General features: G+C 39.5%; 2 protein-coding genes across 3 annotated transcripts; both read right to left on the bottom strand.

Moving 5' to 3' along the window:
• Window positions 1–1,673: 1,673 nt before the first annotated feature.
• sesn2 (sestrin 2) lies at window positions 1,674–15,288 on the bottom strand. 2 transcript variants are annotated; one of them, XM_042507095.1, is made up of 11 exons: window positions 14,515–15,288; window positions 12,925–12,990; window positions 12,082–12,273; window positions 7,722–7,904; window positions 5,317–5,544; window positions 4,977–5,109; window positions 4,776–4,891; window positions 4,569–4,652; window positions 2,807–2,913; window positions 2,554–2,698; window positions 1,674–2,291 (listed from the first exon to the last, which is right to left on the bottom strand). In XM_042507095.1, the coding sequence occupies exons 1-11, from the start codon at window positions 14,815–14,817 to the stop codon at window positions 2,205–2,207; spliced, it is 1,644 nt and encodes a 547-aa protein (XP_042363029.1). In that variant the 5' UTR covers window positions 14,818–15,288; the 3' UTR covers window positions 1,674–2,204. The 2 variants fall into 2 exon arrangements, with proteins under 2 accessions (XP_042363029.1, XP_042363030.1); XM_042507096.1 differs by lacking the exon at window positions 14,515–15,288 and adding an exon at window positions 13,711–13,824.
• Window positions 15,289–18,205: 2,917 nt separating this feature from the next.
• Window positions 18,206–23,434, bottom strand: matn1 (matrilin 1). Its single transcript, XM_042506933.1, has 10 exons — window positions 23,203–23,434; window positions 21,618–21,802; window positions 21,366–21,530; window positions 21,053–21,275; window positions 20,049–20,171; window positions 19,786–19,958; window positions 19,463–19,694; window positions 19,227–19,379; window positions 18,585–18,665; window positions 18,206–18,473 (listed from the first exon to the last, which is right to left on the bottom strand). Exons 1-10 carry the CDS (start codon window positions 23,288–23,290, stop codon window positions 18,424–18,426), a joined length of 1,473 nt encoding a protein of 490 aa, XP_042362867.1. The 5' UTR covers window positions 23,291–23,434; the 3' UTR covers window positions 18,206–18,423.
• Window positions 23,435–24,774: the final 1,340 nt, after the last annotated feature.

Below are 24,774 nucleotides of genomic sequence, written 5' to 3' on the forward strand. Positions count from 1 at the left end.
CATTGACCTCTCCGTGTTTTTTTTTTTTTTTTTTTCAATAAACCAATATGCTCATATTCCAAAGGGTTTAACAGCATCATTAACACAGGTGTGCCTTGGGATGGTCACTATAGAGTTTTCCCTGAAATTTACACAGCCACACCAAACCAGTATCTCCACATCCAGCGTCTTCACCTGCCAGATTGTCTGAGACCGGACACCTGGACAGTTGATGCAACTATTTGTTTTTAAAACTGAATAATTTCTGTCCATACTTTCATAAACCGTCTCAGGGAAGCAAACTTGTTCTCACCAGGGTCTTGACCTGACAGCAGTTTGTTATCGTAATCGACTTGTGCGATTGTGAGGCTGGCTGGATGTACTGCCAAATTCAAGGAAACAGCATTAGAGACAGCTTATGGTAGAAAAATGAATACTGAGTTCACCGGCAACAGCTCTGGTGGACATTCCTGCAGTCCGCATGCCAATGGCACACCCCCTCAAAACCTGCACCATCTTGTTATTACCACCTAGAATGAAATTTAGTGCCAACTTCAAGACCATGCTTGCAAAAGTCTGGAGGATATAATGCACAATCTTTGTTGATTTTTAGCCCTGGAAGTTTTTTTTATCAAATACCTAAATGTAAAAAAAACATGTTATTGATACTCACATTCATATGTGATTTATGTAGCTTTGTGAGGTGTATGTTTGTATTCTAATAATATAATATAATATAATATAAAATATAACATATTGATAGAGCACATTATAAAAGTATTAAATCTTTAACACGAGTATAAAGTAATCGGATATAAAAAAAAAAAAAAAAAAAAAAAAAAAAGAAAATAACGCAATGAAAAGAAAAAAAATTAAAAAAGAATTACATCAGGAATCAGCTTTAAATAAAAAAATCTGAAAAAAAAACAAAAAAAAAAAAAAAATTCTTTAATGCTATAAACTATAAAAAAAAAAAAAAAGTCAAGAAACAAAAAAAATAAAACGAAAAAAAAAATGAAAAATAATAAAAAAAACAGCGAAAAAAAAAAAAAAAAAAAATAAAAAAAACACGAAAAAAAAAAAAAAAAAAAAAAAAAAAAAACCTAAATACAAACACATGAGAGAAAGAAAAAATCAGGGGTAAAAAAAAAAAAAAAACAACATAAAATACACAATATAAAAAAAAAAAAAACTATAACAAAAAATATAAAAAAAAAGATAAGAATAAAAAAAAAACTAGATTAGGAAAAAAAAACAGATAAAAAAAAAAAAAAAAAAAAAAAAAAAGAATAAAAAAGCTTGCGCGATGTTTTGTGCTAGAATGCTTAGACTTGTGATATTAAGAGTAGAGAAAATAGAGTCTAGACCGAATATGTTTAGTCATACTTGTCTTCTCAAATATTATGAACAAGTGAAAGATATTCACAACAACACTTGGCGCCCAAGTGCGGGAAAAAAACCCTAAAATTTCAGTGCAGGTGTTAACTTTAAACTGTGAAAAATGGGAGCAAAAACAAAAGCGCTGCATTTAAAGTTTTTGTTAAGTAAATAGAGCAAAGTCTTATTAGTCTTCAAATCAGATTACAAGCAGCAGATGAAAAATTGTTCTGTCTGACTGTCTTTGCCAGAACATGACGTTCAGACACAACACTGTTTTAATTTTGATAAAGTAACTTTTTATTGTATATAAAAATACAAGTTATTTGTGTTTTGATCTCAGCCTCCGTGTGCTGCAGACAGAGAGGACAGAGACATTAGTAGTCATGGTTTGGTGAACAGCAGCTGTTTGTAGGTGATGGATTAGTAGCTCAAACAGACATGTCAAACAGTTGAACCATGATGATAATGATTTCTACCAGACCTGATTGCACCTGCATAGCTGGCATGTAAGCATGTCGATATGTCTAGGTGTGACAGAAACATGTGCAAGATATTCACAACAACACTTGGCGCTCAAGTGCGGGAAAAAAAACCTAAAATTTCAGTGCAAAATAAGTAACAAATTTTAAATATTGAATATCCCAGTAGCAAAGCAGCATCAAAACATTAACACTGAAACACAAGATCTGCATAAAGAAACATTCACTGTAGTATTTGTATTTGTGTGTGTGTGTGTGTGTGTGTGTGTGTGTGTGTGTGTGTAAGATTGTCTTTCCATGTTGTGTTTGGGCTGTGGAACGTCACAGCTGGCTCAGCATCTGCAAGAATGTGTGTGAGTGAGCGTGTCATCTCATGTAGTGTGTGATGGCTCGTAAGGTATAGAGAAGGGCTGCTTGTAGCCGGGCTTCCATCACTATAAGGTTTGCATGAACCTGCAGGGGGAAAGAAATGCATGTCATTACCTTCAGGTTACTAGGTCACACACTTGCAAGCCCTGTCTGCAATCCAATGCTTCCGTCTCTAATGACATTTTTAAAAAGACGCAAAAAAAAAGAGAGGACACGCTGAAATGTCAAATGATTCATTCTTTGTCGAGAAGGTACCAAAGAGACACAGCCTGTTAAAATGTCAAATGATTCATTCATTGTGCGGCTGAAGAGGCAGGGTCGGGTGTGTGTTTGGACTTGTTCGCACCTTTTCGGAGTGTCTGAAGTGTCTCCAGAAGGCGTGGTAAACGCGTGCCGTGGTCTGCTCGGGGTGGCAGGCCATGGTTTTAACAAAAACCTTCAGGGAGCGCTCCAACAACACATTCACACTGCCGTAGTCGTAATCGTCGTAGCTGCACAGGTGAAATGATAAAATGTTAGTGACACAGGAAAGTAAAAAAAAAAAAAAAAAACAATTTAAAACTTTGATTATGTGATTTCTAAAAGTGTGTGGCACTGACCGTATCCCGTACAGACAGTGGATGTAGTTCCACAGAGCTTTTCTCAGAGTGTGAGTGTCCACACCTTCATGCATGGCCATCCTGTGGTAGGTCAAGTTGCTCACAACCTGCAAAGATGCCATTTAATCTCATTACAATAGCTTCTTTGCATATGATGTCAAACATCTGTGCGATGTCCAGATGGAGGACAGTTAACTGGAGGCAGAGACTACAAACACTACACAAAGACCTACGACTTATGCTGTTTACAGCTGCTCATGATATCGACAATCATTCAAATTGGGGAAAAAACAGCACATTTAAAGTCCCGACAATAACACGCAATGGGGAGAAGTATATAAAAAAAAAAATCAAACAGTGGCAGATGTGGATCAAAAATCTCTGTCTTCAGTCTCGAGGCGCTGAATGAACTAATTTCAAACATTAATGTTAAAGCACTGTATAAAACATGCCTTTGCTGTGACAACTTTTTAGTGTTTTTCGGCACCCAGATTTTTATCACCGAATCACCAGACCTCCGAGAACATTTTTTTTAACTTTACTTAAAAATTAGCAGCTAAAGTTTTCTACTGTTGCCTAGTAATTTTAGCTTGGCAGTGGTGCATCCATGTACAGAGTTGAATTTATAAAAAAAAACCAAAACAGTTATACTCAAGATCATTTACTGACCAGGCCAAAAACAAGACAACAGTCATTTTAGTCGTGGATGCAACCGCACACAAAACAGTCCATGAGACTCTTGCATGCTTTCATTAGGTCGCCATGTAACGTTAGGAGGTCTGGACAACGCGTCATGATAGTCACATGATTGCAAACCGGCTATATGCTCAATTAATCTGATAAATTCATGTATACAGTATTCTCAAGTCTGAACAAGATACCAACGAGTAATTTCATGACCTGGTTGGCACCTGCTTTAATTCTTTTTTGTGTTGTTCCCCACATTCTAGTAATGTTGGTCATAACTATTTCCCAGTGTGAACTCCTTATCTCTTAGCTGAGCTGTGCATGGTGTAGGGAATTATGCATCTCTTGTTTCAGGCCGCATGTATACGAGATGTGAGAGGATCAATTAAAGGGTTAAATACTGTTCTTGTATGTTTGTAAAACAATCTAGTTTTTCACTTGGACCACCAACTATGTTACATTGTGTGGAAGGTTATCAATGCAAGATTACTGTAAAAAAAAAAAAAAAAAAAAAATATTCAACTATTTTTAACCCTTTAAAAATTGGATGGTCATTTATTTTCTTGTGTTGCATTCAGATGCCTTCCACAGGTATTCTGAGTGCTGAGCAAGTTGGTTTGATTTCAATGAGCAACTTGGCATGAATTTGTCCTGCAAATAACAAGAATTTAGAAGTTTTAGAAACTTATGTTAAAAAAGCTGGAGAAAATGTTGAGGAAACTATATAATCAACATAATTCTATATTCAAAATAATAAAATTCAGGTCATTTCCTTGTTTTTTATTATTATTATTTTTTGCTTATGTAATTTGCTCGTACATATTTCTTGCAAATTTTGGGCTAATTTTTGTCTTATAATTGGCTTGTTGCCTTTTCCCTGTTTTTGAAAGGAATAAATCCAGTTTACTAAGGTTTCAAAGGTTCTAATTCAATGACTTTTCCAAAACCTACAATTATTTTTACTTATTCCATGTCTTTTCCTGACCTGGAAAATGTGAAATGTGACTTTTCCAGGTTTTTCATGATCATGGGAACCCTGTGTAGTGTACTTCGACAAGGTTAGAGTTGAGGGTACCTGGAATTTTTCATCTAGGAGCTGTCCCATGTCTGGCAGTAGTCTGTTGAGCAGAGAGAAGCCGTGGTCCTCCCACGAATAGTCCTGCACACATCAGACACAGGCATCAACAAAAACACAGGACTATGAAACTTAGCATAAAAAATTAACAGGCACTGTACGAAGTAAAAAATATGGAGAAATAACTCCAAAAAGGCTCCAAACTACCTGGGCTCTCATGGTGGGTGGTGCCTGTTCTCCTTTGGGGGCAAAGTCCTCGTATCTGAACTCTGGATCCTGCACCAAACGCAGCACCAGGTCAGGTGGTGCTCCGCGCACCACCGCTGAACAAACACCACAAAGAGGAAATAGTGAGTAAACAAATGCCAACTGAGTGAAAGACTGAGTGATGCATGTGCATGTTTGTACCAGTCGGTATGCTCTCGCTCCTCTCCCTCTCGAAGCGAGTGACCATCTCCTCCTGTGTGCACTCCTCCTCCTGCTGCTGCAGCTCCACCATCCTCTGCATCAACACCTCCACCTCCATCGCTCCATCAACCAACTGGGGAAGATAACGAAAGAGAGAAGGGCTTGGGAATTGACTTAGCACTTTGTTTTTAACAGTAAATCAAATATAGAAAGTCAGCCCTGTGGTTTTACTTTACTAAACCAGCTTGACTGGTGAAACAACGCTCTTTGTTCTTCTCCTGTTGACATTGTGAAGTTCAGACCCGTCAGACCTGTAGTGAAAAATGACTGTTTTACTCACCTCTTGCCTTCCGTCCTCATGAGCAGGGCTGTGGGGGCTATGAGGGCTCCGAGGAATGTGACTGGGTGATGGAAGTTGGTAAGTATAGCCTCCAATGTGGTCGGGTTCGGGGTTTAGGCCGCAGCCCCACACAAAAGAGCAGAGCGAATGAGCTTGTGCCATCAGGACCACAACGTGTATGAGTTCAGCCAATGACCAGCGAGCCTCAGCTCCGGGACACACCAGCTCCTGCAGGACAGAGGGACGGGCGCTGGGTAAGTGAAGTTTCATATGGTAGGTTTGATATGATATCAGTTCGTCTGGTATTCCAGTTTTAATTTCCCTTATGATCTGACTTTTTCATATACTGTCATACTGATGCACTGCTGAATCTGTGTCTCTAACTCTTCAACAGGCATCAAAGAGCACTGCAGTCAGCACACACTGTCATGAACGGGACAGGACTGATTAAAAAAGTTAGTTAGTTCATACTAACGATTCTAACAATTAATAACACTTGTTAACCCACACAATTTCATGGATTAAATTTCAAAAGTTTTCCAAGACACATAATAAAACTTTCTGTGACTAAAAAAAGTCAGACTTTGTTAATAGTTCTGACTTTACTATGTTGCAGTTTGCACAACAAAAACACAACATCCTGCAACTGTTGTATGCATTCTGAATCCATCATACATTGTCACTTGAAATCAATCAAAGCCTTCAGTGTCTACATGAGGAGATATTGTCGAGGAGATTGTCATGAAATTCTGTCCAGATATTCAAATTCCCCTCAGGATGAATTGTACTGAATTGTTTTGGTGATCCTCAATTTTTTATCAAGCACTGCCAAGTTTATAAATATTTCATTTTGGTTTATAATCAAATCGCTGCAAAGCTGATGACAATTCGCAGTGGCGTCGTAACGCCCGGGCGTCTGAGGGTTCAGCCCTAAATGTTTTGTAGAAATATGTAGGTTACACACAGTATAAGTTTTAAAAATAAGAATACGTCTAATAATAAAAAGCCCTGGATCTAATTATCTCTCTCATTCCATTCATACTTTTACTTGAATAAATGTACATTTCACCACTGTTAACATCAATACATACATTTAACCATTTTTCCAACACTAGTCAATACATTTTTAATGATAACAGACGTAAAGTTTTCTGTTTCTATTTAATACAAATTAGTAACGACTACGATCAATTTCAACATCTCAATTCATAGATAATCTGGAAAGAAAAAAAGGTTTTAGGTGTAAATAAGGTGCTGAACTGGATCCCTCCCCCCCCCCCCCCGAAGGTCGGGGCTAAGCACCCAGTGTTCTTGAACCTAAGACACGTTCCTAACGTGTGACGAAAGTTTAGTGAGAAAGACTCTCTTTGCAATTTCATTTCGATCCAAAATCAATCTCCAGTTTCTACTCTATCAGCTGACCATGGTCGTCACTCTAAATGTATCCAACCAGATTCTGCCACAATCTCCCAAAGCCAATCATGTGATTGCTTTCAAAAAGTAACACTGCTCTCGTCTCTGTTGCTGTCAGTTGTCATTTCTGGGTGAACAGATACGACCCTCCTCCACGCCATTCACCTCCGCTATTCAGCGCATCCACTGCCCAGTCCTGCTCCAAACCCTGTCATCCTTCAAACAACTGTCTCTTCACCTCCACAACCAGTGACTCTATCTGGGGGACTGTTTCCTGAACAAACATGGGGCCGCTACCCCCTACATATCGTCATTGTCGGGCGCAAACCTCGTATCTCCACGTGTCACTGTTTTCATGTTTTTTCATAGATTAATTCTATTGGTCCCCCTCTACGTCTATCAGTAGCTTTTGCGCCATATACACCTCATGATGGAGTCTAATCCCCAAAGAACTTTTCACTATTCATCTTTATTGTGCACTGCATAATACATTACTGTTCACTCTACATGAAGTCTCTCCTGATTAGAAGGATATTCACGTCCAGCCTCAGCTGCACTCACTCTGTGTTCAGAGTTACAACTGCTACCATGCTCACACAAACAACGACTGTAAACAATATAAACATTATACCTGTAAACACGTGTGACCATGTTAGCATTCTGATGTAAGTAATGAAAACATAATACAAAGGATAACATTACATGAACACCTGACAAGCCTAAAAAAACACCACAGAGGTTGTATTTATTCATGGACTGTTGTATTACAGTAGATTATAAATATATATATATGTGTGTGTGTGTGTGTGTGTGTGTGTGTGTGTGTGTGTGTGTGTGTGTATGTAGTGAGTGGGTGATTGATTTCAGATGCAGCCTAAGTCAGAAATCCGATGCATCAAATCATATTACTATTATATGATGACACACTAGGAGCAGAGGAGAGAGCAGGAGAGTGAGACACAGGGAGGGATGGAGTGGGTGTTGTGTCTGACCTGGATGTGCTGCTGTGTGATGAGCCAGGGTCTGTGTGCCAGCAGCTTGTTGAGTGTTTGCAGGCTGCGGAGTTTGGTGGGAGCATGCTCAAGGCCGCTCAACCAGCTCTCCTCCCCTCCAGCCTCCAGGAAGCCGGCGCTGTGCTGCTGGACCAGGTACGAGCAATGGTGTCGGGCTGCAGCCTGGGAGTCAAACATGGGGCCACATCCATAAAAATGTCTGTGTATAGCAACTACATAATGCATAAGAACTGCTGGTGCTCATGAATAAAAAATAGGGCTCAGAGGTTAAAGCAACACAACTAAATTTCTCCAGCAGTGGATCATTTTAAGTGTAATGACTGGCATTTCTACAGAGAAAGGGCAGCTAATGTGCTGAGTATATGAGCAATGAGAGTCATTAAATGTTTATGAGAGGATCACAGTCTTTGGCAGACCCTGTTAGTGGCTCGCTATGATACAGTGGCTGGAAAACCCTCAAGTACAGAATGACCTGCCAAGTTCATTTTGCACCTGTCATCTTTCTTCTCAGTTAGGATCGTTCAATTTTTCTTGATTTTTGGATTCCTACAACCTTAGAAGAATCTTGTTCCTGACTTTTCTATCACTTTCAACATTTGCATTTTTGTGTAATAGTTGACTTTAACCACTGAAGTATCCTAAAATGTACTCGCAACTGTTGATTGGAATCATGGATGGATTACTAAACAGGCCTACCAGGCAAGTGTGTGCAAGTGTCAGCCCCCTTCATATGCATAATGACACTTAAATTAATGTGTGCAAAAGATGATGAGACTCAAAACTGCCTCAAAAAGATACAAAGGAACAGCAAAGAAACAAAAAATAACAAGACAAACGGACATGACTGCAAAGAGACACAAAACAATCACAAGAAGACACAAATTGACAACAAAACAATAGAAAACGACCAAAAAAAAGACACTTAATGACCTCAAAGGGATCCAAACAACTACAGATAGACACAAAACAACCACAAGGAGACACAACAGACTACAAAGAGACACAAAATCAGGGGTCGACTGATAGAGCTGAACTGATTATTGAACTGATTATTAGTAGTTTATGAGACCCATAACCAATATTTGGAACTGATATGCATATACAATGAAAATGAAAAGCTTTCTGTCAATATTTAGAATTTGGAATATAACACTCCAACACAAAACTTTGTTAAAATACCTTTGGCAAATGTTAAATCAAAACAGAGACTTTCAGCATCATATAAATCAAGTTCCCAGCAACTTTTCTTTTTTTAATAAAGTCAAGTGAAAATTTAAATTAAAAATGGATAAATAAAAATAGCTCCCTGAGGTTTCACAAAGGAAAAGTTCCTCCCATGCTGACACTTTCTTTGCACTTTTTAATTTATCAATGACCATTAACATAAAACACCAATACAGATAAAATGCCAACTTTCTGCCCCTGTAATCGCCAGGCTGGTAATCTGTCAACCCCTACATAAAATTATCTAAAAGAGACCCAAACGACTACAAAATAGACACAAAACAACAAAAAAAAGACAGTGAAGGGACCAAAAACAAAAAAAAACCACACACACAAAGACGCATAATAACTACAAATTGATGTAAAACCACCATAAATTTGTTAAGAGGTGGTTGGGCCCCTTGCATATCTGTGCCCAGGGGCCCGCTGATTCATGATCTGCCCATGATTTGAATATCTACATGACTATCTTAGTCCCTTTCATGGTATTACTGTTTTAGAGGAAACTAAGGTCTATCTGTACACTTGACGTTTGCCTGCAGTGCTTTATAATAACTTATCTAGGTTTTTAAAGCACAACTTTTAGATAACTGGATAAGTCAGGGTACAACCCAAATCTGAAGCATCAGTCAATATTTAAAGAACTCACTTTCAATAATTAGTTGAAGATACCCTGAAACCCTGATGAGGCAACAACCTGTGATACAGCTCTAAGGTGGAGCATAAAGATGACAGCACATATTAACATCTGGCTCAACATGTGTAGATTATAGTGTGAAATGGCTTTTAAAATAAAGAAAAAGCTAAATGAACTGTTAAACATATGTAGCTGTAACAGTTTGTGTCCCCATTTACCATTTTTACAGCTCCAGCAAAATAAAATAACAAGACCTTTTATTACTGTTTGCTAAGGAACAAGCGCTGACAATAATCATTACTGTCAGTGCTTGCAACTGTAACTGGCACACATAAATCAAACTCAACTCCACTCATTTTATTAGCGACTGGTGTTTCCACACAGCTTTGGCATTGAGAGGTTCTGTTGGAAATGTAGAAAAGCAGAAGTGTAGTGATATCAGTTTACTAAAAGAGCTGCTTGAGCCAGCAACCAAGTCTGAATGCATTTATTAATCACTACAGCTAAACTCACTGGGACTGTAAAAGCACTGGACTGCAGTGCAATATTAATATACTGCAATACTGTTTTTGTCCAACTACTAGTGGAGGCGGGGGATAATGGTATCACATAAAATAACAAGGTGTGTTTGTGTGTGTGTGTGTGTGTGTAGAAGAAAGAAATCATATAAACACTTTGGCACGCTTGACTTGGTTACAAAAACAGAAAATAATAGCTGCAGAGTCTGCCATTACTTTGAATGTTTAGGCTATTAGTCATGCAATATCTGGCCTGAACATTGAAAGGATAGACTCCCTGTGACTGTGGCCTTTCACAATCCAATTACAGGCTTTAGAGCCTTTATAGCTGCTGTTATTGCTGCCTCATTTGACACAAGAAGAATTAATATTGACGTAAATAAATATAAGACGAACACTTGGTGGCTAACCCTTAAATGCTTTACTAAAGGGCTTATGATTTAGATTGTAAAGTAATCACTTTGACATTATGAATTCACCCCCAGTGCCACCGCTTTATACCATGATGGGAAATCTAAGCAACAATCATCTGTTTTTAATAAAGGAAAATTTTAGTGTGCACCAATATTACTTGGATCTATTTGTATTCACATAGTCCAATGATGGTTGTTTGTGCAAGTGCCGATCTACAGCGTTAGCAGCAAATCAAATTATTCACTTTTAAGGAACCACAGAAATTATATTTAAAAAAAATAGTTCCGATTTTTTAGCTTTTTTTTTTGACTGCAGTAGATGGAGATCTGCACAACCCCAGAGAGAGAAGAGGAGCAGGCACTGCTGTGGACTAGGTCTGCAGCAAAACGTATTTTAGCTTCTGATAGCAGTTTTATATCAGTTTATGTGTACGCTATATTAAGAATATTTTCCCTGCTGTACCTTGCCGTCAAACAGCCCTCTCCAACAGTAAACTGATGCCATCTATGCTCTCCTCAAAGCCACCAGACTCCTTTGATAGAACAGAGTTCCTGATCTACTGCTGCCTTGATCGGTTAGTTTGTGTAATTGTGTGACTTTGGTGAATGTGAATTAACCCTTTAAAACACCAAGTCACACAATAACAAAAACAAACCATCTGATCGAGGCAGCGGAAAACCAGCAACTCCTGTGTTCTGCAAGGTAAAATTACCATTTTTTTGTCAAAGGCTTTAAAGAGAGCGAGAGAACGGCGTGAGTTCCCTGTCAGAAAGGGCTGACTGACAGCAACATAATGCAGAGCAACACACCAATCAGTGCAACAATATACAGTGCTTGCATCACATTAGGGACTATATAGTTTCATTTTGTTAACTGAAATAAACGTATATACAATTAATTATAAGCTAACCAGTTATAGTTGCTGTTAAAAGTACTTCAACCTCATTGGAAGAAAATAATGTGTTTACATCTAGGAACACACACTATGACCAACATCCCTCCATTCACTCAGAAAACTGAACTGTTTTATTGACTAATATGAGACACTGCTAAGACCTTAGTATTTCAAAGGGAGTTTGAGAAAAAGCAAAGAAAACACAATCATGCCTTTTGTATTCAAAGCTATCTTTGTTTGATTAGTTTTTTTTAAATATACAAAATAGTTTGGGCGTTATTGTTTATGTTGTGTTTGTATGTTGTGTATGTTGTGTGTAGTGTACTTTTGTCTTGTATACTGGCTGTACTGCGACAACCAAAAAACTCGACTGAGTCACCAAACACTGAGAATTACTGAAGCTGACGTCAGTTACAACAACTACTTTGCCTGGAAGTCGGAAACTGCTGATTCTCATTGTACATTCATTTGACTGCAAATTAGTCAATGTCATTTTGTCAAACTTCAAGTGTTTTTTTTAATTGTGTCTGTTCAAAATTAAGATAAAGGTAAAATATTACATTCAGAAGGCTGTTATTACAGTTACTAAAACTGATCTATAAGTGCTGATATATGTCACTAATTAACAGTCATATACTGTGGTTTTCTTACCATAACAGCAATGTAATGTCTCCAGTGACAGGGCAAGGGGCCATCCATCTCCAACAAAGCATGCTGGGTCCTCAGGAAGCAGCTTAGGTAGGCTGGGTGCAGTGCCATCACCATGGTGATGTGGTCCACGCGACCCAGTGACAGGAAAGATTCGATAAGGATGTCCTGGTCTGGCCCAGGATCTTTCAACATCTGAAGAGGGAGAATGAGACAAAACGCATGTTCAAAACTGACAACCAGTTGAAAACTCAACTCCTTATATATATCTAACTGTGCTTGTGGACAGATTGCCAAGGATTCACTTAAAAAATGTTTGTCTTGAAGCTGGAAATCAGCAGCTTTAAAGAGCTGATACAAAACCCCCATGTTCTCCAGTGGAAAGCTTTAAGTGAGTCACAAACGAAATCAGCATTTCTAGTCACTGGCTTTTGCAACACATCTCTGCTGTTGCCTCTTTTCATGACATGAAGCAACAGGCCTGTAGTGTTGCGGCAGAACACTGAGCTACACTGCCTATAATAGCATTTATTTGACCATTTATCATGATACCAGCCTGCAACATGCCCAGTCAAATCTTGGGATTAGACATGGAGGCCAGCTGTGTGCCACACTGAAGTCAACTTGTGCAACCAAATCTTGAATATGAATAGTTTCATCAATAAGCATTATGTAGCAATAAAGAGAAAAATGTTGATCAATTAGAAGAAAAACACTTCAGTTTCTTTTACACGTTTCACAACTATGTATCCAGAAGACAATTTTAAACAGGCGTTTCATTTGGACATATATAGCAGCTGATATAATGGAGCAAACAGATGTACTTTAAAAACAAGCCATACACACCTCTTTTGCAGGAATAAAGGCACTTGGTCCTGATGCCAGAGCCCGAGGAACTTCAACTCCTTGTTCCTAAGAAACAAGACACGCACAGTTACATTTTTCATACAATAAAATAGAAACAAATTTTGCCCAGGATAATGTAACCTAATTGATTTGTTGTGTCTGACCAAAAGTCCAAAACACAAATCTACTGAGTTTACCATCACACAAAACCGAAAAGCAGCAACATCTCACAACTGAGAAGCTGGAACAAGGGCGTGTTTGGCATTTTTTGCTTAAAAAATGACAAACTATAAACCAAAAAATATTTAAATAGTTGCTGATTATGAAGACAAAAGAGTAAAAGCGCTGCTAAGTCTTTCTAATGATCACATAAATCCTACACTGTGTCTTGGATTGTTTTTGAAGGAGACTTACATTTGATATATTCTGGTTGAAAGTACACTCCACTCACACAATGAGCCCTTCACAAGATGGAATAAACATAGCTAGTTATTTTTCTGTTGATAAACAACTCTATTATATTGATCTAAAATCCTCTTATACAAAACATCATGTTAGAAATTTTAAAGTTTTGAGCAAACTGAAGATTTACAATGAAACAACAGTGTGTTTTCTTCTTTATATCATGCATATAATAAAGGTCATTTGAACATAAAGGAGAAAAGCTTCAACCTCCTTGAACTTGACAAGACCTACTTGTGCTGTAGCAGCTGTACTGTAACTGGAGACCTAGTTTCATAACTCTCAGCCCATAAAATCTGTATCCAAAGCATGAATTAAACTCACCGACATCATCGGAAAACAGGCAGCAAAACACCTCAATTCACCGCTTGTTATTTCCAACAGACGAGACAAATAAAAATGCGTCAGACGCGGCCTGCCTTTGTATTTCTCCAAGCTAACAGCGGGCTGTGAAAAGGCTCGGGGGTGTGTCCGGTGTTTTTCAGGGCACCGGGAGGGGGCGTGTCCGGCCTGCTTGTTTGTGCACACCGCAGCAGAGTCTTGCATCACCTCATACAGTTCAACGTCTGATGAAATATTCAGCAATCTGATAGAAAATGGTAATCAGCTGATAACTGTGGCTGAGCAGCTGCAAGGTTATCCGGACTAATAATCAATCATTCACTTGGTCCCTACAGCTTAGTGAAAAGGGTTTATAATGCGTTTTAAAACCTTTTTTAATGCCACTCGTAATGAAATTTAAGAGTTTTTCTAAATTTTGATCGATAAAATACGGAATATATTTGACAAATATGTATTGTGACGTAAAACATAACTTCTTGGTGCAAAAGGCTTTCGGTAAATTATTATTATTTGAACCTTTACAATGCAACATCAGTCAAACTAAAAATCCTACTTCCTCTGTATTTGCATGTTCATGACTTTTGAAAGACTTTAAGACATGTTAATACCACTTAGGGCCTTATTTTTAGATTGATGGATTCAATACCTTCTAAGTGTTTTTCAGGATACTCGTGAACCTTGTGCATGTTTCTGGTTGCAGTATCTTTACTCGTTGCTGGTAAATTGGTCCATCTGTGTTTCAACAGACATTATGAAGCAGAAAATAATATAATATCTCAACGTTACCTGTGCGGTTCGCAGCAGCTCGGTTGCTCTCTCTCGTACCTCCTGCAGCGGACATGACCGGGACAGCCGAAGCAGCTGAAGGAGTGTTTGTTTACTGAGCCGTGCCGAACCGGGCCGGTTCAGCTCTAAACACAGCAGGACCCCTTGGCTGAGCTCCTCCAGAGCCGCTGCTCGCTCCTCTACATCCCTGCTGCACAGCCGTGCTAAGCTTTTGACAGTCGGGTCACCATCGGACTCTGACTCGGACTTGTGGCGACGTGAACCGGACACTTGTCCCGGTGTGTTTTCTCCGTTACTGGCCATCTCTTGTCCCAGAGCAACTCGAAGTGACCGTTGAAGCACCTGGGTTAAGCTACCTAATGCTAGCTACTGTTAGCTAAAACCTAACCGTTAACGATAGCTTGATGCAAAGGTTTGTTTTCTTTCCTGTCGTATACTTGAGGCGTCCGTGGCCTCACTTCACTGCGCAATCATCTGTTTTCACTAATCATTAACGGACCACCTTCAAAGCTCTTTCATAGCCGGTCAGCTAACGATGACCGTAAACACGGTCTGCCGGTTAGCTCGCTGAGCTAGCCTAGCTGCTGTTAGCAGATGCTGCAAACTCCTCTAACAATGTTAAACGGTGGCTCGACAATAAAAACACTCTGAGCTCAGAGGTTTGTGTTTACACTGGACTCCCAGAGTAAGAGCCCAGTCGGATTAAAGTGTAGAATCAGCTTTCATGAGGCACCGAGACACAATTTTCGGGTTTCACACGCTGGTTTCGCTCAGCTGCTCACAGTTAGAGAGCTTTTTTTTTTTTTTTTTTGCTTTTATGCAACGTCATTGTGACGTAAACGAAACTTTTCACTCATGAACTACACTTCAGGGTGCGAACTACGTTATTATTGTTTTAACATATTACTTCAAGGATGATTTTTTTTATCCATAGACAAAAAAAGTTTAGGTTCACACCGCTCTTTCTATCTTTTCTTGATTGATTTAAACCCAACACTTTCCTCTCAAATAACACAAAAGCAAAAACTTATTTGGCGAACCCCCTGATGTAATATGAATATGAATTATTTTTGTTTGCTTGCTTTTGTTTCTGTCCGTGTCCATTTTTTATAAAGATTTTTTTTTATTGATTTATGTATTATCAGTAGTAGTAGTACTAGAATCCCGATTAGTTGTAGTTTTAGTATTATTATTATATTAATTATCATGTTCTGTGTCGAATATCGTGTCATTATTCATTCTCTCATGTATGTCTGTGTTCTTGTTTGCCTAACATATTTTGTACATATTTTTGTTAAATTAACCTTTAAAAAAATACACTTATATACACTATATAATATGTATAAGTAACAAGCTTAAGGAAGTGCCCTTCGATATATTACATATAATTTATCCAGTAAAGCTTGTGTTGGAAAGGTTCAAGCTGAATATTAATAATAAATGTGATTTATGTGGGCTTGAAAAAGAAAGTATTTGTCACTTTTTCTGTGTATTTACACCTTAATGTTTTGGATTGATGTTGCTGCTAAAAAAAAAAAAAAAAAGAAAAAGAAACTTAGATGAATGTATAAATAAACAGAATTAATGTAATGTCATAAGGAAGTTAAGGCTGAAAATAAGATACAACTTTTTTATTATTTTTGGGAAAACCATATTTCTAAGAAAAAATGGTCAGGCACTAAACCAACCTTCCTGCACTGTATTAATGATTTTCAACAGTATAGCACCCTGTTTCATTTAATGCATTTTTATTTTACGTATTATGTATTTGTATGCATTTTTGTAATGATCTTGCATTCAATTAAGAACATTTTTTTAAATACACCTCAGGCTGCATTAATAAATGATACCAAATTTAAAAAATAGTAATGTTTCTATTTCTGCTTTGTTTAACTACATTTTATTATTAGAAGTGTTTTGGCATACACTGACATCATCTGTTTGAAATAATGTTAACTGTGGTTTTCTCCGTTTAAACACTTCATGTATGTTACCACATGCTAAACGAAAACTAATATATAATTGGCAAATATCAATATAACAGAAACTGATATAAGTTAATTTGCAATACCTGATTTAAGCTTTCTAAAAAAATGTACTGGTTAACATGACTGTAGGTAAGTATCAGTAGTGGAGGAAGTATGCAGAACTTTTACTTAAGTAAAAGTACTAATATCACACTGGAAATACTCTGTTACAAGCATCGGTTACAAATAGTCTTGCACTGATAGTGTTACTTGAAGCAATTAAGTATAAAGTACATATACTTTAAGTATAAAATACTTAAGTATCAAATGCAGAAAAAAAATCAAAATAAATTAGCAAACAACTTAAATGTTGATATCAAATTTTGGTTTAATTTGGTAGTTTAATTTATAGCAGACTTTTTGTTTCATGAAAAAAATTTGTAAAATATTTATTTGTAAAGTAACTAGCAATGGAGGCTTTCTGATTAATGACGGGGAGTAAAAAATACAATATTTCCCTCTGAAATGTAGTGTATAAAGTGGCAGGAAAAGTAGAGACTCAAGTAGAGTACAAGTACCTCAAATTTGTATTTAAGTAGAGTACTTGAGTAGATGTACTTAGTTAGATTTACTTTTATTGCCCTGTAATCTATATATCAATCTGTTATGGAGAACGTAAAATGTCAACACTGGTTGCAAACATCAATAATACTTAGCAGAGCCTCAGGTAATGTCTTAAACTTACGCTGTCATCAAATTTGTAGATGCAACAAAGAAAAGCAGTACATTTAGCATTTAAGATGCTGTAAATTGTTGTTGTAAATCTTACTTGAAATATATCAAAATTTAGGGTGAATTAATTTTTTTTGCATCAAATAATTGATTACAGTTAATTTCAGCACTACATTACCTCTACAGCTGCACTCTGACGCAGGAGTAAACCTTTTCTTGACGGGGAATCTAACCACCCACACTAAACTATTTTTCCTGATCACTGCCTGAGAAGAATTTCACAGTTTCAATGTTTATGCAGAATTTTGTTAAATATAAATGCTGTAGTGGAAATCTTTGACAATGAAATAAAACAATTCACCATTTTCTGGGAGCACCTGTCCTTGTGGTCCTTGTAGCCCGCATATTAGAGCTATGGGAAAATCCAGTGTACTTTTTTTATACTTATTTGTATTCAAAAACTGTGTAAAAGTATGACTTGCTTTGTGCGTGTGTGCATACAATAGTTTCACAATTTATAATATGTACTTCCTGTATCACCTTTATTTAGGAAAATAAAAAACATCAATGGTGTACCCTTATTATCAGACATATATCTTATATTAATTTACCTGTATATATATATATATAACATATATAATATTAGATAGGTGTGAAGAAAGTTAAGATATGAGAAGAGTGAGAGGGAAAGATGACAGTGTCAGATAGAAACAGAGGAGTGAGGGTGATGCGCTGCTCCGTTGACATGACAACACAGACTCTACAGGGTTTAGGAGTAAATTCAACATTGTGGCAGCCAACAAAGAAAAACCCTTCAGCGTACCGTCACCGTTTCCCTATGAGGGAAGACTTTTATTAACAAACACACAGGCTGGCTATGGAGGATGACCTTCGGAGCACACACAAAGGCATGGTCCCCATGGCAACCGGCGCTTCGTGTCCCAGGAGACCCAAGGGTGTAAGAGGTAAGACCGAGAAAGGAGGGGGACAGATGTGGTTTGGGAGAGCTCAGGATACAAGCAGAGGTCAGGGTTCTCACACACACACACACACACACACACACACACACACACACACACACACACACTCACACACACGGGTTCCTCTTCAGCGTTTTACAGGAAGTAAAAAATTTTTGTGTGTTCGTGTGTGTTTTTGTGTGTACGTGGATGGGTGTGAGGATGTATAGGACAGAGTGGGATGTGAGTCCTCAGACGATTTTGTTCTCCAGCAAGGCGATCCTCTTCGACATGCTGTCTAGTAAGATTTTGTCAAGGACAGCAACAATGGAGACAAGACAGAAAATAGGATAACATTAAAACTTTCTCCCAACATCATGTTCTCACAGCTTTCTCCCGTTGTAAAGGATATATTTTTTTGTTAGTGCCTGTAGGGCGTCTTCTACTTTCTTTTGGAACTTTACGAGGGAGTCACATTCACAAGGGTCCTCCTCTGTGGAAACAGAAAGCACACGTTTTGAGTTTTTGTACCAGTAATGGATATAATAAGTATTTTTAATGTTTGTATTTAAGACTTTAAAGCCTGGGTCAGCATCACTTTTTTAGGCACGCCTTTCGCAAATGTTAAAACCTTTGAAAACTGAGAAAATCGGTTTGATTTCTTCAAAAATATGTGGCAAATGGCAAGAAATTAGTAAAATTTGCCTTTTTTTTAAAGCCAGGGAACTGTATTTATAATAATCATATATATATATATATATATATATATATATATATATATATATATATATATATATATATAATATATATATATATATATATATATATATTAATAATTTTTAAGCAGATTTGTTTTTCTTCTCTTTTTTTAACTAACATTTTCATGTTTTTTTCCTTTTTTGCAAATTTCCAGGTAATTTTCTCTTATTTTTTGCAATTTTCTTGCTCATTTTTGGATCTTTTACTCTTAAGTTGAGTATTGCCTTCTTCACAAGTTTTTGAAAGAAATCTAGCCCATTTTTTAAGTTTCAAAGGGTTAATCATCATGTGTGACCTTGACAGATGTTAATCTGCAGCTTCTTGGCGATCTGGGTCATAGCCTTGAAGTCGGCAGTGTAGAAGTAGTGCTCTCCAGTCGGCTCAGACGCAATCTCTTTCAGCTCATCCTCCACAGCGTTGCCAACTCCAACAGCGTACATCTTAAAACCTGTAACATAAACGCACTTAATTTTCCCTCATTTGGTTGCTAGAGGTCAGCTGTACTTATACTACACCCATCTATTCTCTCACCGTGCTCCTTGGCCTTTTTGGCAGCATCTCCAATGTAGTCCTGGCTGCGTCCATCGGTGAAGACAATGCCTACCTTGGTGACTCCGGGTCTGGCGCCCTGACCGGGGCCGAAGCTGTTGTCTGTCAGATAACGGAGAGCCTGGCCGGTCATGGTTCCCCTCTCCATGTAGGCCATCTTCTTCACAGCTTCCTTCAGGTCTTTCTTGTTGTTGTAGCGGCCCAGAGGGAACTCCTGCAGGAAGAAGACGGAGACATGAGAATGATGTGGAAGAGAAGGAAGCTGATTACTAAGTGACACCAAAATAACAAACATGGACACGTGCCTGTCTGACTTGGCTGGAGTACTGAACCAGTCCAACATGAGCCTTGCTGTCAGAAACATCCAGTTTGTCTACGATCTGGTTGATCCACTTCTTTACGAGCTCAAAGTTCTCGGGGCGCACGCTCTTAGAGCCATCGATCAGGAACACCACATCTGTCGCTGAGTTGCTGCAAGCTGGTGATGTCAGACGCACAACAGGGCATGTTACTCTGACAGCACAGTGACCACGCTTGGACAAATACCATCACACACACACACACTCACCACTGCAGCTGCGACCATTGTCCATGAGGGTAAAGCCATCTTTGCAGGCACACTTGAATGATCCAGGGGTGCTGATGCATACCTGCTCACAGTCATGATCCCCGGTGGCACACAGGTCCGACACTGTGTGTGTGTGCGCACGTACACACAGCCAAATATACATTGAGGCACACACACACACACACACACGTAGAGGGGGGGAGGGTGGTTGGGGTTAGGAGGAGAGAATGAAACTATGTCAGTTTGAAAATGGGAACTTCTAGCATTGATTTTTAATGATCCACTGTGACCTGCAGCCAACAATTTTGAATATGCGTGGATGCTGCATAAATCCAGTGGATCCTTAAAGTGAACAGGTGGAAAAGATTGGAGTAGCCTAAAATAAAGACGATCCAAAGATCTGTCAATGATTAAAGGCACAGGCTCGTCCAATAACAATCCAGCACTGCGAGCATGCAGCTCTGCCCTTGGATGAAACATTTGCAGCGAGATTGGCTGCTGCAAACTGAGTGGCAGGCAGCAGTCAGAGCTGCCGCAGACGGGGAGAGCCAAAGGGCATCACTAATTAGAGGTTTAATGATTGTCACTAATGGATCGGTAATTACAGAGAGATCAGTCTCGCCTCTCGGTTATGTGAGAGTTGACTGAAGAACAGGAGCAAATTTCATTCCTAAAGGTTGTTTCTGCCCTGATGCCCTCATGCACTGGGAGCATTTAATGAGTGAATGGTTGAATGAACGTACTGTCGACTTGCTGAGGACAAAAGGAAGGGAACAATATATAGGAATGAAAAGATGACAGTCCTGACACCTTACCCTCAAGTATAGGGGGGACAGCAGACAGCTCGCTCCACTGTGATAATGATGATGAGCCACCCTGACAGTAATTCTTTCCAGCCATCTTTGTCTATTTCCATCCACATTTTCTACATCTGCCCTTCCAACTTCACACAATAAAGCTCTAATCTTTCCCTCGTCCTCTCTCTCTACCTCCTCCCATCTTACCACAGAAGGCCTCCTGGAACTTCTTGGTGAGCTTCTCAATGACGCTGTAGCTCTCCACGTAGTCTACATGGTCATCCAGAGGATCGCTGGCCATCTGCCTCAGAGTGCTCATGTCCACACGTCCCACACCGATGGCAAAAATCTCAATGCCAGCCTCCCGTGCACGCTGAGCCACATCCTTCACGTTGTCCTGGGGACGGCCATCTGTCACGATAATGGCGACCTGCAAAGGAGGAGGAGCAAAATTAGATAAAAAATAAAGACCATAATGATGGAATATGTTGAATTTCATGTTTGGACGAATGTGTCTAACCTTGCTGATATCAGGAGATTTGACACGAGCGCCCTCGGCTTCACTGAAGGCAACATTCAGGGCAAACTGGATGGCCAGGCCTGTCATTGTTCCAGTGGACAGGGGCTCAATCTTGGTCACAGCCTTAACCAGGCCGGCTTTGGTGCGGTGTGTCTTCAGAGACACCTACAGATGCATAATCGCAAAGTCAGTGATATTTAATTGACACAATAATAAAAACTTTTCTGAATGAAGGTGAGCTGAGCCCCAAACCTCATTTTTGACACGGCTGGCGTAGTTGACAACACCAACACGGGTGGCGTTGGGTCCAACATCCAGCCCCTCAATGACCTTAGCCAGGAAGACTTTGACCTGCTCAAACTCTGATGGGCGGACGCTCCGACTGCTGTCGATGATGAACACAATGTCTGTGGGACGAGTTTTGCACAAACCTGCCGCTATATGTGAAAAGACAGAAAGAGGATCATCATCTTATCAGATCTTATCTTAGTAATTTGCATAACAACTGCACATCCACAAAATGATCCAGCAACGTAGATGGGTACGTCGATGAAGAAGGGAGAAAAGGGGGGCAGGGTGGGAGGAGCGTGGAGAGAACGGAGGTATTGAGAGGAGAAAGAGGGCGGAGGAGATGGTGGCTGGTGAGAAAGTGGGAGGAAAGTGAAAAACAGGATGCATAGAGGCAACAGGGGTGTAGAGAGGTGAGGGTGGAGGGAAAAATATTTGTCAAAAAAAACAAAGATGAAGACCAGAGAAAGATCAAATGAGACGTTGCCTGCTTTAAATATATTTTAAAAAAGACCTCTTAGATAATATTTTGAATAAATTATAATTACAATGACCACTGACCAAAATTAAGCAGATGAGATGTGAAAAAGTTCAATATTTTTCTTTTTGGTAATAATTATCATACTGATACAAATATTTTGCCTGAAAATTCTTTCCCTGTTCAGCTGAACACCGATTAAGCTACCTTATGTGTAAGACAAAAAATGTTTTTGTGTTAGTGTCTGTTATCAATAATAATAAAGGTCTTTGCTTAACTGTAATAATAATATTAATGAAGCTGTTTGCATCAGGAAGGATGTATTGGATTTTCAGTGAGGCCTCTTTCAATTAAATTGCTTAACTTCCACTGTCTGTTCAGCATCACTGATCTCCCTTCTCACCCTTCACCTCTCTCCCTCCCTTCAGTTTTTCCTCCCACTAACTTCTGCATCGCAAACACACACACACACACACACATACACACACACACACTGTACCAACTGCCACGCTCCATCCTGAAACAGTCATCCAAACTGTGCACGTACACTATCCAAACACCAGCAACAACACAAAAACTGCTCCTGTCTTTAATGCCGGCTGACTAATCAACGAATGCCCAAAGACACTAAAAAATTTATCCTTATCCGGAGTCAGGTCGCGGGGGCAGCAGCCAATGTAATTTAAGTTCTTATGCAATTGACCAGATTAATTTAAATGTAACAAGTAAATGAATAAAACATGATTAAGACAAATAAATTACTTTAAATTTTCCATTCCTCTGCTTCAGGGGATTAATTCCACTCCACAGCAGTGCAACTATTCACATACATCACATCATCCTTGAATAGATGGAAAAGACTAAACTCAGACCAGAGGGATATTCCTCTGAAACGCTTTTACATCTGTTTAAAGTATCTTATTCGCTTGATCATATCATGTCTATTCTGAGGTAAACTATCCTCTGATTTTTCTTTTGTTTTTGAGGATAAGGAAAAAAAAATCTTCGATATCAGCGATCTGGTAACTGGAGTTCAAATCAGCTTTCAGGGTTAAAGGTCATCACTCTTACCCATGGCGGCAGCTGTGCGGACGTCTACGGTGGCCTGAGCCCCTATGAGGCCGAGCAGCAGCAGGAACAACGGCGGCGTAGGCATCATGGTGACAGCAACAGAGGGGTGATGAGGAAACGCGGGGGTCTGAGCGTGTCTGCAGACAGTCCTAAAGTGAGAAGCCAGAAAGGAGACAGAGCAGGGCGAAGGGAGTTCCAGGCGAGGGGGACGGCCACAAAGTGAGACTGAGTGACTCGGAGCTGCAGGTTATCAATGCAAGTGCTTCACACTCAGCCCACAGACACCCCCCCTTTAGCTGCGTGTGTGTATAAGTGTGTGTGTGTGTAAGTGCGTGGGTACGAGAGGGAAATACCTGCTCTGGGAGGACCTAAAATGGTGGGCAGGGAAAGACAAACACACCTTGATATGGCAAGGATGGACAGGTATGTGTGTGTATGTGAGAGAGAGGGAGTAGTAAAATTGTGTGTGCGCTCCAGTCCCTGAGCATGTACAGTATGTGTGTGTGGCTGGGGGTACAGGAGCGGCTGGGGTTTGGTGCAGAGTGCGCGCCAACGCAGCCGCCCAAGGTTGGATTTGGCCAAAGCTCAAATAAACACCAACATGAATTCCTCTTTTCTCCCCGTGTTCCCTCGTATAGCAAACACACATTTATGGTGCGGAAGTGAAGGAGAGCCACCGTACACAGCCCACAGTGTTCCCACCGCTCGGCACGTTGGGAGGTGTGTGTGCATTTTTGCATAAGCGTGCATTTCTGTATAACTTGAAGTGTACACGCCAATTCCTAGATTCTGAAGTTCAGCTCAGTTCAGCTTCTGATTTATAACGATTTGTTTTTCTATCAGTTGTTTGGTCATTTCCTCTCATCCATCTTTCTTCATGTCCTCACGACTTTGCATTTTTTTTTAGATTTTTAAAGCTTTGACTCGCACAACAAACATAAAAATAAAAGATTCCCTGTTTGCAACTAGATCAAAAAAGCTTTGACCTTGACTCTTCTTCCCACCTATTTCCCCATTAGTCTCCGTTCCACTGTCAGGTAGGCGTTGGGCCCCAGCAGAGTAAACACAGTAGGAAAACACACTTTCATCAATACTCACTTACACATCTTTAATCTCTCTATAGACTCCACATACACACTAAACAGAGACCCCTCTTTTTCCTCCGACATCCCGCTCCACCCGACCCAACCCTGCATTCCTCCGCACCTCCCCTTCCTCCTCCTCCACACACACACACACCTCCACCCACACACACGACCTGAACAAGCCGCAAATTGAGGGGGTAAGTGGGAGGGGAAGAGGAGTTGGGGCTCCGGCTGTACAGTAACTAGCTAGACAGATTTCCTACTGAACTGAACAAGCTGTAAAATCAACGTGTGTGTGTGTGTGTGTGTGTGTGTGTGTGTGTGTGTGTGTGTGTGTGTGTGTGTGTGTGTGTGTGTGTGTGTGTGTGTGTGTGTGTGTGTTATGGTGGCGATGCGTTTGGAGATGAAAGGTTTGAGATGTTATTCCTGGACAGCGTGTCATCTCTGGGAATGAGCTTTTTGGCTTATAAGAGAGGACACCACAGAC

This window comes from Plectropomus leopardus, chromosome 18 (assembly GCF_008729295.1).
Source record: "Plectropomus leopardus isolate mb chromosome 18, YSFRI_Pleo_2.0, whole genome shotgun sequence".
NCBI lineage: Eukaryota > Metazoa > Chordata > Actinopteri > Perciformes > Serranidae > Plectropomus > Plectropomus leopardus.

Bases quoted from the DNA above. Each gene is read 5' to 3' on its own strand.
- sesn2 (XM_042507095.1), bottom strand. From the start codon at position 14,817: ATGGCCAGTAACGGAGAAAACACACCGGGACAAGTGTCCGGTTCACGT. The intron at 4,653-4,775 runs GTAGTTTGGAGC...TGATGTGTGCAG, and splicing joins CACCCACCATGAGAGCCCAG to GACTATTCGTGGGAGGACCA. The intron at 2,699-2,806 runs GTCAGTGCCACA...TCACCTGTGCAG, and splicing joins CACTGTCTGTACGGGATACG to CTACGACGATTACGACTACG.
- matn1 (XM_042506933.1), bottom strand. From the start codon at position 23,290: ATGATGCCTACGCCGCCGTTGTTCCTGCTGCTGCTCGGCCTCATAGGG. The intron at 21,803-23,202 runs GTAAGAGTGATG...TTTCACATATAG, and splicing joins CCGCACAGCTGCCGCCATGG to CGGCAGGTTTGTGCAAAACT. The intron at 18,474-18,584 runs ATATCCTTTACA...ACAAAATCTTAC, and splicing joins ACAGGCACTAACAAAAAAAT to TAGACAGCATGTCGAAGAGG.